The sequence below is a fragment of the Chelon labrosus genome (genome assembly GCF_963514085.1).
Source record: "Chelon labrosus genome assembly, chromosome: 6".
NCBI lineage: Eukaryota > Metazoa > Chordata > Actinopteri > Mugiliformes > Mugilidae > Chelon > Chelon labrosus.
Window position 1 is genome coordinate 5,412,353 of NC_140342.1, and position 15,886 is coordinate 5,428,238.

Genomic DNA, 15,886 nt, shown 5'->3' on the forward strand with positions numbered 1-15,886 from the left:
GAAATTGTGTTAGAAAGTAGTGTAATCAGTGTGCATGCTTGCATATGTTTGATTGGTCAATGTAGGGCCTTTCCAAGAACACTGATGTTGCACCAGTTTCAAGTTTTTTTTAAATCCTTCTGGTCTGGTTGTGTAGAAATGAGTGTACATCTCTCTGTGTGTGCGAGAGAGTGTGTGGGAGGAAAAGTCTGTAGTTCTTTGAAGGATCAAGGGGTTATCTACAGTACTTCTCAAAATGTTTCAGCAAAGTTTTGATGGGCTGATTGCAAAATGGAATTTTTGCTTCATCTTGGTGTCTAATGTCAAACTTCAGCAGAGCATGAATAGCTTTCAAACGGCCTCATATTCCATTCAGCTACATCCAACAAGAACTTTTTGTTATATGGTCTTTTCTTTGTAAGTTGTCGCATGTTAGTTTGAGAAATGCATGTAAAAAGGGAAGACTCTCAGACAGTTTGTATTAAAATACTCTAATTTATTCAACTTTTATTCATATCCAGTCCTTTTTTTATGTATGGGCTTTGGAACCCTAACTTTAACCAATAAGGCAGAGAATATAATGAAAGAGGGGCATATATGGTTAACATATTCACTCCTTTTAATAGTTATTGCCTTTCTGTCCACTAGGGGGAATTAATAGAACTGTCCAACTGACTAGTCTGCCTAATTATATATATTCCTACACCATGACAGATTGGGTGGGGGTGGGGTGGAGGATGCTTTCTCCCCATTGCTAAGAGGAATTAAGTGATAAAAAAACGGGTAGACTGCTCTACAAAAGTAGGAGGAATATATGTAGAGTGTGGCGTACAGAGCTAATGGCAGCCCACACATGATTGGCTGTGAGTGCCAGATGGGGCGTGGGACTCATGACACAGTTAATATGTACTGAGTGTGTTTGGGGTCTTGCTACGAGGAGCTATTGAATGCAGTGTAGGTGTAATAAATCTGGGTCCAACGCACAAATATACACACAGAAATGTTTTGTTTTATTTTCTGTTTTCAGATGTCATTGTACAGGTTTTAATTTATATGGTAATGTTTTTGTACATAGGAAAAGTGCATTAATTAGTAGGAGATCATTAACATAAAGTAATTAACATAACTAACAATATCCCCTGTGTCATCTGTCTTCTTCCCTTGTTTGTTCTACCTTCCTGGTTTTCCTCACCTCTTCTCTTTTTTCCCTCATATCATTTTTGCTTTGCTTCTCTCTCCTCTGGCTGTCTAGGGTTCCTTGGCCTTCTTGTTAACGAGGTAGCTACGGTAGTAGAAGTTGCTGAAGAGAGCGATGAGGCTGACAGAATAGGCCAACACAACCATGTTCATGGAGTCAGGGAAGTTGCAGTCGGCAAACAGGTTGTAGGTGGTGTGGATGGTCACTATGAAAAACTGGAGCTGGAGAGAAGAAGAGAGAGAATAGGAAGTGGAAGATTATCTGGGAAATCGGATTGTGGGTAATGGTGAGGAAGACCTCAACCTGGACATTAAAAATGATAATAAACGTAGGGGGAAAACAATACTTGATACACTGAAGCCTGAACCAGGATTTGAATCACCAAGTATCTGATGATATGTTGATATCATGATACCTTGCCTATGATAACAATAGTATTATAATATAGCTATTCTGCAACGCACAGCAAAACCATCATCACTACATGATACATCTGATATCTCTGTAAAAAAAGCAAAAAGCAGCTATAATATATATTCATTCACAGTGTCGCACTGTGGTTTCAGTTTCACACAATCTGACGACTGAGATAAAACAATGTGCAAAACAGGCCGTCTTATCTTAGTGCCTGTTTAACACCCAAACAATGATAGCAATTTGTCCGTGTCCATGAAACAGCCATAAAATGACAAATAGCTGAACTGTGGAAAGGCACAGGACTCCTATCTGGAGTTAAAACATCAAAGTTAATCACTAAGACCTTTTCAGTTTGTGTAAATTAAATTATTTTATTTAAAATTTTTGTTAACTTAACACATATTAAATACACGCCTGACTGTTTAACATAAGACTGACTTTCAGTTATGGTAGCTTTCACTTCTTTTGTTTTCCCCTGCTGTCGCTCATTCTCCCTCGTGAGTTTCTTCTTTCTTATGTTTTCTGATTGTATGGCACTGCAATGACTTAAGTAAATCCTAATAAAATACTGGGTATTGATAACATGTCACAAAAGGAAGTAATACGATATGTTCCCATATCAATAGTTTTGTGATGATAGTAATATTGAATTGTTCTTCTTTCAAATGGCACATGGTGGAGGAGACAGACAGACATCAGGGACTTTTTATAGACTTTTTTGTTGTCGTTTAGAAACAGTTAAGACAAGTCCAGTGCAAAATTTCTCTCCTCTCATAATCCCTTGCATGATGTGTAGTATTGCATACTGTATGCTATTCATTTGTGATCTCTTTTTATTACTTTCTAATAATTATTATGTTTACATTGCAAGCTTTGCACAGCATTATTTTGTCACTTTGCCGTTACTTACAGACTCGCAATGGTACCAAAGCAGGACGCTGGCAGGATTTCAGTATGAATGAACTTCATGAATGTCATACATCTAAAGCTTAATTCCCAGTACAGCGGCATGCTGAAAGCATAGGTCCGGACCCTACGCCGGATACACCAGTACACAGGTATAAATGCTTTTGACGTTAACGTACCTACGCCATCAACGTGTCCTGGTTACCCTGGTTACACTTAATTGGCCGTTTCACTGCATCCAACTCCCCCTTACCCTAACCCTAACCTTCTCAAGTAACCTTTACCCTAACTGTAACCTTAACTCTAAAATCAACTCTTAACCGTTTTCAACCCTCAGGACATTGTGGGGCCCGGAACAATGGCCCCACAATCTCCCAGATCAACGGAACTATGTCAGCTTCAGTTAACTAAACCACAGAGCCAACTGTTAATGAAGGCTTGGGGGTCAACACTAAGGTCAAGTACAATTATTGCTACAGAATGGCAGTCATGCACCATAATGACCTATATATGCTGGACAAGAAAAACACTACAGGTTCATTGTCTCTTGGTCAACTCTATAAGTTGAAAACAGATGGCCTAATAGTTAGCTGAGGAGCATCAGCGCTGTTAATCCATCTAGTTATGCCAGCAGGCAGGCAGAACAATGACAACCCAACCAGAAGGACTCCATGTTAAGCCCCTCACAGCTGAGTACTCAGCAAATTTTTGGACTTGTACCAGGCAGAAAAGATCGGCCATTTGACAACAAGAAAAGGAAAAATGCTCAAACTGAAGCTGAAAGTTCACCATCGTCTTCCACACATTTTTTGCAAACCACAATGATTTGACTGCAATATACACAAATATGTAGGAGAGCTGGTTTTGTCGGCGTTGATAACACTGTGTAAAACATACATACAGCGGTAAATACTGACCAGCTGCAGGGAGGTGAGGTAGCGTTTCCACCACAGGTATTTGGTCACGCTCGGTCCCAGAGCTGCCAGGCCGTAGTACAAATACATCACTACATGGACCAGGGAGTTGATAAGACCTATCAGAAAAGCTAGGAGCAGATACACAGGATGAGTAGCACATACTGTCTTCTCAAACTTTCCATAAGTGTGCTCCTCTGGAAGACGTCATTAGCGGAATTTGTTATTTTCAGGACATTTCGTGAGACTTGTACTCACACTGGCCCCCAGCCACATATTTAACCCCGGCCCACCAGTTGAAGATCATGGTGGCGTGATGGTAGACGTGGAGGAATGTCAGCTGACTGTTCTTCTTCCTCAGGATGAAAAATATCTGAACCACACAAAACATGCAGCCATGTGTTTACATGAAGGAAGCACTGCAGGTATAGAAATACAGCCACGTACAGTATGCGCATGTCAGTTTATTTTGGAGTTGTTGCACTGTGTATACTTTGTTCCACTTTTACATAACAAATGGAGCACTCCTTTTGACTCCTTTTGTACTCACGGTGTCACTGAGCTCTATAACTTTGGAGAAGTAAAACCACCAGCAGACTCTGGCCATCTGTCCAACATGATAAAAAAATGTTATAAGTCTCTCTGTTCCATGGTTCAGAAAGACGTTCTTCACACATACACATTAAAATTCACAGAGTGCAATCTCCACAGTTCAGTGGAACATTAGTTTCACAGTTGTAGGTAGGAAATCAAATCTGGCATGTCTGTGATTTTAGTAAACATAAACATTTGAACTGATACTCCGAAGGAGGTTGCATATTATGGCCTCAAAGCCTTGTTCACAAACATCTGTGTGCATGGACTACTAAATGAAATTTCAGAGCGAGGCCTTATTAAGAAAGTGTTGCATCAGGAAACATACAGTGGAAAAAAAGATTTACCCTCATGGCCAGTGGGCTGTCGCTGTAGTCAACTGGCTGGCACAGCAGGCTGTATCTGGCCAACCAGGAAGAGGCTGTGAACTGGAAAGACAAGAGCTGCTTTTATCTCTGCTTTGGTTTCTTCCACTGATCAGACATACAAATCACCTCCTATAAAACTATAAAATCACCTGATATTTCGTTCTGCAAATGACTGATTTCTTTGGCCACCGTGGGGCAACACAAAAAAGCTTCACAGTAAATAGTTGTATATGAGCACATCCAATAGATGTGCATGTCTAAAAGCACAGCTTCAGACTTCACTTTGTTTGGCAACCACTTTAGTTTCTAAAAGCCACATCATGTTCAAGAAGTATGTAGTGTGCAGAAGGTTTTAAAGCATGGTCACTGTGTACTTCGTATAAACCTTCCTTGATGTCACCCACTGGATTTCTGAGAGCAGTTTTGAAGCTCAGTGTGGTGGCACCTTAGCAGAGACCAACTTTGAATCCAAAAAGGGGCAAAGAGCTCTAAATGAAATGAATAACCTTAACCCTTTATTTATGTAAAACATTATTGTGTAGATAATTTTCATACAGTTGTCATGAATTAGCTGTAGAGGCTTTTGTACCTGGCTGTAGACATGTTGTTTTTTCTTCAGTAAATTTGAGCATCTGGGGCTGACTTGTTTTTGGAGGCAGCCTCAAGTGGCCATTCAAAAAAACTGTAGTTTTTGGCACGTCTGCATTCCATATGCCTAAAACTAACTTATATCATACTACTGATTTTTCCTTAAGCCGCAGTAGAATCTGTTTGCTTTTCACATTCATGTCATTCAGTCATGCAGTTACCTCGTAGAACATGTAGGCAGAAAGACAGACCATGGCAAAGTTGTAAACTATCAGGACAGGTTTGAGGTTGACCGGCTGCCTCTTCGCCATCAGCTTTGGCCCCACCCATATAATGATTAGGTAGCTCAGGAAGATGCAGCTAATTGGCACAGGGGAGTAGACCAGCAGCCATTTGTCTGTCCTTTTGTCTAGAGAGAATAGGTGTGAGAAAAGCAGAGGTTATATCAAACATATTGCAGATGTCTGACAAGAATATCTAACATTTTGCATTTGAAATACCGTAATAATTACAATAATGAGGTGAAAATAAAAGACTCGCCTCCATTTTCCAGAACCCCTTGGTAGAATAACTGGACTTTCTGCCACATTGTGAGAGCCTGTAAACCCTGAGATGGAAACACATGAGGAGGAGAAGCTTTCATTAGATAGTAAGAGCAAAACTGAGATAAACTTATATGGCTCAATGTTAAATGAATAGTTGCAGTTACATGTATTGGTTTTTTGAATCTTTAGTGAATTCATTAAATATTTTTGGATCATGGAAACGGTTTGTGTGAAAGGCCATGTAAGGGAAAGAATGAGTCAGGGGGAGAGAGAGAGAGAGAGAGAGAGAGAGAGAGAGAGAGAGAGGGAGAACGGAGGCGGTGCCATCAAAACAAGAAAGCTCCTCTGTGTGGGAGCACTCTGACCTATTCAATCTGAAAAGGGTCAAGTGTCTGATCTCAAGAGCTGGCCTTCGACAACAATACCTCTTCAATGCTTAGCCACCTTGGTTTAAGACACACTTAGACTTCATCGAGTCCAGCTACTCGTGCTGGTTGTCAAGCTATTGGACAGGTCTACAGGCCTCTATTGAACATGTGAATCTCTTCGAAATCCAGCTTCACAGACACATGTTTAAAATATACTCAAAATAATGTTCTATACATGTATTTGAAATAAACATGTTTGTTAATGTACGGCGGCCTGAACTGGATCAGCCCATGTTTAAGGCCATATTGTTCTGGATTTACAGGCATTTTCTGTGGTAGAGGATAAAGGCTATGTAACATCCAGTCCTGTCAAACAATTCAGAACCTCCAGCTTATAAAATAAAATAAATTCTATCCTTGATCCATTGATTGTTCCAAGAAAAACCCAATCTCACAACACAGGAACAGCACCTGAGAGACGATACTCCAGCTCACAGGAAGTTCCACAGACTCCATGTGCATCTGGTGTCACAACTCAATATAGAGAAAGAGCTGATCTTGGAGCTAGGATTGAATTGCCAATGAATGAATTTATCTCAAGTTCCAATACCCTGCAAGTGGGGAGATGCCAGTTTATCACCACACCGGGGACAGAGGAGCTGACAGCCGAACACCTCTTGGAATTAATCTGCTGGAATTGGCCGGTCTCCAGAGGGCACAGAGGACCAAACATTCCAGCGACTCGTAGACCAGAATTTGATGGAGGTGACAGAGCTGTGGCGTACCGTGGACAACTTGATCAAATCAGCTACCCTCGTCAGCAGTTCTTACTAGTGTATTTTGGCACGGAGGAAGGTGATGTCCCTGTGATTTGTTGTTGGACATGGACTAGTCAACCCTCAGCGTGTAAGCAGTTCATGCAGATTTGGTGTCCCCAACAACGAAGGAACATGCATGCTTTTGAGGGATTATTGGAGTGGTACAGTAAATGTGTTCCCACATTTGACCAACCAAAAGCTTCAGCAACAAATAAGATCATGTGAATCAAGAGCTATGCCAGGATCTCCAAAAACTCCAAGCCATCTATCAAAAGTGACTCTATATGGTCCTGACGTCACCCAGTGATTTCACACTGCATGGCTGTGGAGGGAGCGTAGGGCCACTCCTGCTGAAGTACTTGAATGCAAAGATACGCCTGGTAATTTTCCTCTGCTGAAAGCTTCATTCCACATAAACGAGGTGCTCTAAAGTGGGAAAAAAAGTGTTTTGTAATCAAGTGGACGGTAAAGCCTGTCCTGAAGAAATATCACTGTGCACTCCAGTGGCTACACGGGACTCAAAACTACTATGTGCAAAGGTTAGATGTCCGCTCTCAATACTGCACTGGTTGTAAAAATCATCACGTCGAACACTCTTTCTTTCGTGTGTATGAAGACGGGAGGTACTGTAGTCTTGAAAGAACATGGGGGGAAATGTAATTGTTGACTTGGGGTTCCATCACGGTCAATGATGCCTTAGTACTATTCAGTTCATTGATCATTGGCAACTCAGCTCAACTTTATTTATATAGCACTTTAAAAACAACCACTGTCGAAACAAAATGCTGTACAAAGGTAAAAATAAGAACATAAGACATAAGAAAAACAATTAAAAACAATAAAACAATAAAAGCAATAAAAACAATAAAACAATAAAAAACACTAAAAGCACTAAACAAGAGCAGGGTCTCATGCTGGGTTGAAAGCCAAGGAATAAAGGAAAAAAACAAGTTTTAAAAATGGACAGTGAGCTTCCGCTTATACCTCGGTACCTCTAGGAGCAGCTGATTAGCTGACCTGAGACACAGAGCAGAAGTGTAAGGATGACGAAGCTGAGAGAGGTAAGGCAAGGCGAGACCATTTAAAGATTTAAAGGCAAATAAAATAATCTTAAAATGGACTCTAAAATGCGCAGGCAGCCAGCGGAGGGACGCCAGGATCGGAGTTATGTGCTCCCTCTTACGTGCTCCAGTTAAGAGACGAGCAGCCACATTCTGAACCAACTGGAGACATGCGAGGGTGGACTGACTGATCCCAAAATAAAGTGTGTTACAGTAATCCAGCCGGGATGTGATCAAGGCATGGATTACTGTCTGAAAGTGCTGATGTGTAAGAAACCTTTGCCAGCCGCCTAAGGTGAAAAAAGTTGGACTTAACCACTGCATCAATTTGCCGATCCAGTTTAAAATCACTTAAAACCCAAATTTGAGACTGCTGGCTTTACATAAAATGCCAAGGGGCCCAAAATCAACAGGGAGGGGTTCACAAAAGCCAAACACCATCACTTCTGTGTTATTTTCATTAAAATTTAAAAAGTTCAAGGCCATCCAGGTTTTAATGTCTTCAAGACACAACAGGAGTGGCTTGAGTGAGAAGGCATCCTTCTTCTTCAGCAGCACATATATCTAAGTATCGTGAACATAACAGTGGAAAGGGATACCATGCTTTCTCAAGATGGAACCCAGAGGCAGTAGATACAATGAAAAAAGCAGAGGTCCTACAATTGAACCCTGTGGAACCCCATATGACAGCGGAGCAGAGCAGGACTCAGGACCACCGAGGGTTACACACATAGTCCTGTCTGCCAGATAAGACCTGAGCCAATCCAGAGCACTACCGCAAATGCCCACTATGTGCCATAACTGAGCCACTAAAATGTTATGGTCCACTGTGTCAAAGGCTGCTGTTAAGAATAACAAATTCACCAGAGTCATTTGCCAGGAGGATGTCATTAAAAATTCCTGATAAAGCTGACTCTGTGCTATGCAGTGTCTAACCAGACTGAAAGACCTCCAGGACATCATGCTCATCAAGAAAAGATTTTAAGTGAGCATGAACAACTTTCTCCAAGATTTTTTAAATAAAAGGCAGCTTGGAGATGGGTCTGAAATTGGCCAGCACACTGCAATCGAGGCCAGGTTTCCCAAGCAGGGGTTAAACCACTGCATGTTTAAAACTAACGGGAACAACACCAGAGGACAGGCTGCTGTTAATAATGGTCAGAACTGACTGCCCTATACTTGGAAAGACCTCTTTAAAAAAGTGAGGAGGGGCAGAGTCACAGGGAGAGCCTGATGGCTTAATATGGGCGACCACATCTTCAAACAACAGAGACACCGGCTCAAACTTATCAAACACAGCAGAGCAAGGAACAGGGTCAGAAGGGTCAGATGCAGGAGCTGAGATGAGAGCCCTTGCAGTAGCAGTCTTGTCGATAAAAAAGTTCAGGAAGCTATTGCGCATTTCAGGGGATGTCTCAGTGCAAACAGGCTGTGGGGCATTAAGAACAGTGTCAATGGTTTTAAATAACACACGTGGGTTGTGACGGATGGACACTTTTGCCAAGTGTTCCCTTTTGGCCTCTTTAACGGTGTTCTAGTAATAGCGCCAACAGACTTTTAGGGTCTGGAAAGAAACCTGCAGCTCATCCTTCTTCCACCTGCGTTCGGCTCTGCGGCACTCCTGTCTATCTGCTTGAGTTCTGTCATTAAACCAGGGCTCAGGTTTATCTTTAGGCTTCACAGTTTTTAATGGAGCCACAGAGTCCAGTGTGGTTCAGCAGGAGGAGTGAAACCTACACACTAGTAGTAATACTAGTAGATTTCTTTTTTATTGGTCTAGCTTTTAATGTTATTATTTTATCTATTCTACATTACTGCAGTTTAGTTCTTTGGTTTTTTTATGTTGTATTGTTTTATTCTGCACTGAAACATTTAAGCGCAACAACAACAACAACAACAACAAAAGTCCTCTAACAGATAGGTTTGTAGTGTTTATATGCAGAGAATAGTGTGCATTTAACATAACAGCCTTTTTTGCAGCATAAGGTATTTTGTGTGTTCACAAATTGTTCTCTCCTCAAAGGTCTTACATAAGGAACTTCCCGCTGCAAATTTGATTAAGCCACTCAGAGATGATCTGGATTATAATTCAAGGATTATGTTCACTAATCCAAACGTATCTCTTATTAATGGATAATAACTAATAATCCTCTTGATGAATGGCTGCCTGATGTGGACGACAGGGTGAACGAGTTCCAAGTAGGAATAAAATAAAACAGTGCTGCCATCTAGTGTCTGAGGATGAACACAACAGACCTTCCGCTCTCATTCATCTTCCTTTATACACTAGTTTCCAATAGAGCTGAGTTTGCAAGTGTATGGCTGTCTCTGTTAGCATTTGAACTCCTCCATTTGGTGTTGATCATTTACCTGGCTGGGTAGAAATATAGTAATTTCATTAAACAGGTGCAGGTCTCCTTGAAAATAAAATCATGCAAACGTTACTTTTATTCCTGTTTTTCGGATACTGCCTTTGTATTTCAGTAATTACAAAAAAACAAACATAACTGGCACTGCAAATGAAGTGTTACCATGCCATCGATTTGTCCCTTCTCTAGACTCACATTGTTTACTAAAGGGCAGCGTACAAATATTTCTCTCCTGATCTGTGTCAACTTTATCACTTTGCAGACACCCTTTTTCAACAGTGACCAATACTAGTGTCTTACTACTGTTCACCTCTAAATGTTAGTGAAAGCACCATTTACTGTGTTGTAGAGCTGACATGCTGTGTGGACAGTGCTAAGCAGTTAAGCTTCACCTGAAGGATTTACAGAGTAAAATCCCTGACACGGCAATACTCACATAACCTACTAACATAGTACTAAACGGAAATTCATAAGAAAATGTTTTAAAAAGTAGAAAGAGGACAGTGTTGATAATGACAGAAATATATAAAATTGTCCATTAATACAACAGTTGTCCCTATAATGCCATCAACCAAATGCATCTGAAAGAAGAAACCATTCTCTACCCAACTGACAAGCTGTAACATATTGTAATCTTTCAGCTGCATTGATAATCATTATTATTAACAATCAAGTGTGTCCATACCATCATTCTGATTCTGGATAGTTGTTTTGTTTCCCTTCTTCTATCTCCTCAGTCAGAGCATGTTGCATCTCAGCCATGTCTTAAGCAGCACTGAGGTAATCGGCCTGTTATCCCTGTGTGTGTGTGTCTGTGTCTGTGTTGTGTGTTTGGCTTGACATATGGGAGCACTTACTTGCCAGATAAAGCCCATCTAATAAAGTTCTACAGAGTACAAACAATTGTAAGTACAGGAAATCCATATAAAATATGATAATGTACTGACATCATCAAGCAGACGATGATACTCCCAGAGTCTGATTATAGTAGCTTGAGGAGGAAAGCGGAGGTAAAACATTTATTAAATATAAAAAATGTTTAAAGGATGTTGGCAGCATCACGGACAACATGAAAGATAACCTCCCAACTCAATTTAAAGAACTACAGTGTCCCTGTGTACTGAGTCCCTGTAGGTCTGTCACTAAGATTGGCAAACATTACACACATTCATTAAATCCACTGTTAACATACAAAATTTTAAAACAAAATGACAATTTAGAGGTTTATTCTAATTTCAGTGAGTACATGAGAAGAAACGTGCGCAACACAGAAAACATGTAAGATTTAGTAATTGCATGGGTTAATATCTGTAGTACAGCTTTTTCACTGATGCAAAACAAATCCGTTGAAACTTTATTCTTCCATACGCAAAGTAGCAATAAAACACCTTTTGAATGCTTCCTCATGTGACACGTGTCTAATAATTAACCTAGATTAGCGCACTAATTCTAAAATAGATTCCCTGAACAAATCTATACGGCTAAATACCCTGCATGTACATAACTACTGGTATTTTCCAGCAGTACTCCACTTAAAACAGTAACCTGACTGGGGTTTGCTCAGCAGCAATGCACACCGTCCCCTGTCTGTACCTGGGTGACGGTAACTGTCGCTCCGTCCCATTCCTCCACACACATCCATCCACAGCCTCCTGCAGGCAGGTTTTTTACTGCGGACTTCATTAATGGGAGAAAAGAGAAAGGAGACCTGGCTACTTTATCCACACAGAAGAGTGAGGCGTGGAAATGCTCGCAGAGAAACCACATTCAGATTACTGCTTTGAACGGAGTCAGCTGCTGTTTGCCCGAATATTCTAAATCCAAAACAAAGGAGCATTTAAAACATTTTATCAAAAACAAAAGCAATCAGATTCTAACGAACCAAGCACTACAGAGGATGTGTGTAATTGTGGTGGTGTTAGTGGTGGTGGTGGTGATGATGGTGATGATGATCATGAGGTGTATGCTGACTGGCATTATGCTGATGATCTGACTGATTCTGGTGAACGGTTTGTAGTTGATGCTGGTGTAGGTGAGGGTGCGAATGATGATGATGATGGTGGCTGTGTAGATGAGTCGTTCCCACGTCCGGGACGTCTGTGGCACCAGTGTCCAAGTCCTCCTCTGGTATTATAGTTGGCTGGACGGTGGACTGAATTGTTGAGAAAGAGAATTAGGCATGGAAAGAGAAATATATCCATACTTCAAATTCTTGACTGTATTAATTGTATTATATCAGGTTAAAACACATTTTCAACCAATTATTATTTTAGATCACTATTACACATTCAGCAAACATGGAGGAACATTTATAGAAACATAAGTAACACACTGTATTGATCTCAGTATAAGGCGTGTTTCAGTCAGTGCAGAGAAAAAAAAACACCTCTACATGCAGTTGGATTGTCCTACAACCAATCAGAGTCATTCTGGCGCTCAGGTGATGTGTATGACTACGTTGCCGTTACTCTTCTGTCCTTCACCACATAAAGCCCGCCCTAACGGTTCGATTGGCCTCCCTAGATCTTTGTTAATCAGTTCCCAATGGATCAACTCCACATCGACTTTTCGCCTCAAAATGAATTGTCGGCAGGAAAGCTGGTCTGACTTCCAGGCTTGAAGGACATAATCATGAATGAAGAATCGCGTTTCTGATCAGTAGTCTCTAGTTTTGTTTTGGTCTTCTCCATCTCCTGGGGGAAACATCCGCCCCTCTAGCTGCTAAAAGCTCTGGTTTCAAGGTATATATTTAGCAATACTCCTGCGGTGAAGTCAGGTGATGATTCCCTGTAGGTCTGTCACAATGAGCAGTATTACCTACAAGGTGAATTTAATTTATATTTGATCAAAGGAGTAATTCATAGTAAACACAGTAAGTCACTGGTGAAACAGCACCGTTTACAACCACGTGTGTGTGTGTGTGTGTGTGTGTGTGTGTGTGTGTGTGTGTGTGTGTGTGTGTGTGTGTGTGTGTGTGTGTGTGTGTTTGTGCGATTATTACTCACAGTGCAGTTGCAGATATTTTTAGCATAAGTGGCTCTTATTGCAGCCTCTACATAGGGGTGATGTAGGAAACTGTAAGGCAGCACTATATGAAAGGTGAGGAGACCACACCTGGAAGAAAAGGAGGAAGAGAGAGAATCAAAATGTAAATGGAATCATTGTGGTTTTATTGCATACTTCCGTCATACATGCGTGCACGACATAGTTTAAAGGCAGTCGGAAACACGTCTATGTTATTAATGTAGAGTGAATTTTTTTTAAAATGTAACACGGTGCCCTAAAACTGTCAGCAGAGCAGACTACTGATATTTGCGTATTTTATTTTTATGCAGAAACCCTGGGACTGTGGTGGTCTAAACTGTATCTGATTCTGAGGCAGGCCTTACCTATCATAGACCAGAAAGTCATCTTTGTCACCGTCCAGAGCCTCCCACACGTCACTCTGAAAAGGAGCTTGCTGATACACAGGAACTCCTGGGGGCGCTCTTCTCTTCAGCTCCCAGTACATGGCTCTGGACAGAGCATCACGCTCGTTGACTATCATGAAAGACACCTCTGTCAGGTTGCTGCGGTTCAGCTTGTCACGCAGGCCTCCGATTCTAAACAGAACATGGACAGATGGAGAAAGAGAGAAAGCTGGGAGTAATCCAACCTCACGGTTAATCCAGACGGTTGGAAAAGGCCCATTGAGGAACCACAAACAACAAAGCAATATCATCTACCATTTCATCAGTTTGCACAAACATGTTGCGTGAGCTGACATATTAAGATTCATTTGTCTGTATATTATTTACGGCGTGTGCTGGCAGTGGGGTGAGAGGGTACAAGTGCACTTACAACACAAAGATCTTTAGTATTCTTTATTTTGTACTGTGTGTTTTAGATATACCATGACCTGGATTACTGAGAATCTTCACACACTAAAGGAAAGCAGTGTACAGAAAATAAGTGCCAAAAACTGATGACTTGCACAATAAATCACTATGCAAGTCCAACCTGTACCGAATATGGACAGGCACACGGTTAAGAGGTATGTGAGAGGAAATGTTAGCATTAATGCTACGTGTGGGTGTCTTTATACAACACTGAATATGTCCATGTTGTGTTTTTAATTAAGCCAAGAGCTCTACCTCTGCACATAGACTATAGCTAGCATTTGACTTGGCTTCGTACCTTTAATCATGAATAGCTAATTAGCAATTGTGTCACATTCTCTATGTTTGTTTAGTTTTGATCCTGAAACCTGACAACCATGTCATGCTCAGCTACATAAATAACATATAGTAATCTTCAACATGATACTGTGTAACTATTTTCTTACTTGGATGCCTGAGTGAGGCAGAACTGTCAGCTGGCCTTCAGCAGCGCCACCACAACCACATTTCCCATCAGCTTCTGCATGGGTGCGTGCCCCTTTATCGTCCAGTTGGGGGCAGGTTTGCAGATACTGGAGGAATCGTTGTCCCCCTCCACAAGCAGAGTGACATGTGAGGCCCACAGCAGACATGGCAGCATGGCCCCGAACAGCCACAGCTTAGATAGAGAGCGCATTGTCCCTCCCTGGCTGCCTGGACTGAATCTACCTTATGAGAAAGATATTTGCAATAATGCATGTTATTTTGACCAAAGACATTTTTGAAATTCAAAAAAATAAATAAAAAATCTCTATATTATTTTGTCTTTGCAATCCCAATGACATAATTCCGTGGACAATAATGTCAGGCAGCACGGCAGTTTTCCCCCACCCTGAACCAAATAGCCAGTCAGTCTGATCCCAGAATAATTACAAGAGTAAACCCTCATTGTCTCTCTCATCACATGCAGAGATAATCTGCAAAAAGAATTTATTGCGGGGTAAACTGCCAAAAGACAGAAGAATGTGGGGGCAAATGGACAAGCAGGCTGGCAGGCACGGAGGCAGACGGAAAGACAAAGAAAGCCTGGGACAGAGACGTTTACAGCCACGAAGTGTACTTTCTGTACTAACTGCCTCTGGATCACATTTGGTTGATTGGTTATCTATTCAAAATGACTTCATGTTTCGTTTTAGATTTGCAAATTCAATCTCCACCAGGATGCCAGTGTCTGAAGGACAACCTTGAGGCTCCAGTTTTTCTAACATGAAAGAAGGCCTCCGTTGCCTACCGCATTCAAAATTATATTAAAGATTTAAAAGTGCAAAAAGTATTTTCAGATACATTTTTTTGAATAAATACAATAAATTAAGGTATTCAACATTCAAAATGCTACTCATTAAGATGAAACCAAGTTTGATCCCATAAAGAAGCTCTTACCTTTGTCCTCCCTCTGTCCTGTTACCCTCACAAACAGACAGTAAACCCCTGTTGTTTTTAAAGCCTTTGAGACTGAAGCACATCCCCCAGTCTGATCAAACAGAGAGAAAGAGAGAGGGGGAGAGAGAGAGGGGTTCTTGTTGTCAAAGGAAAGTGATTTGAACTGGTGATTTGGACACTGATTTGGAGAGAGAGGGATTCTTGTTATCAAAGGAAAGTGTCCAAATCACCAGCTCAAATGCGGCTCAGAAAAATGTCCTGTTTGGTAACTTTGGTGGTCCTGTGTTCTTTAGTGTTTTTTTAATCATTTATTACCAGTAACTTTTTACTGAAGTATCTCAACATTTACTGGTGGAACTGGATAAAGGTGTTTACAAGCATTCGTGGTCCCCTGAGGATGACCCCCTAGTCATTTGGTAGCCACCGTCTGATTTTCTCTTTGATGCTTTGGAAACTATTTAAAT

General features: G+C 41.1%; 2 protein-coding genes across 2 annotated transcripts; both read right to left on the bottom strand.

The window, feature by feature from the left end:
- Positions 1-1,140: 1,140 nt before the first annotated feature.
- elovl8a (ELOVL fatty acid elongase 8a) lies at positions 1,141-5,646 on the bottom strand. The gene is made up of 7 exons (XM_084545703.1): positions 5,505-5,646; positions 5,186-5,373; positions 4,356-4,436; positions 3,965-4,021; positions 3,673-3,787; positions 3,418-3,545; positions 1,141-1,398 (listed from the first exon to the last, which is right to left on the bottom strand). The coding sequence occupies exons 1-7, from the start codon at positions 5,605-5,607 to the stop codon at positions 1,228-1,230; spliced, it is 843 nt and encodes a 280-aa protein (XP_084401829.1). The 5' UTR covers positions 5,608-5,646; the 3' UTR covers positions 1,141-1,227.
- A 6,345-nt stretch (positions 5,647-11,991) lies between these two features.
- selenop2 (selenoprotein P2) lies at positions 11,992-14,679 on the bottom strand (the record flags this gene model as incomplete). Its single annotated transcript, XM_084547172.1, has 4 exons — positions 11,992-12,222; positions 13,095-13,239; positions 13,515-13,727; positions 14,450-14,679. 4 exons carry the CDS (start codon positions 14,677-14,679, stop codon positions 11,992-11,994), a joined length of 819 nt encoding a protein of 272 aa, XP_084403298.1.
- Between the last annotated feature and the right edge of the window lie 1,207 nt (positions 14,680-15,886).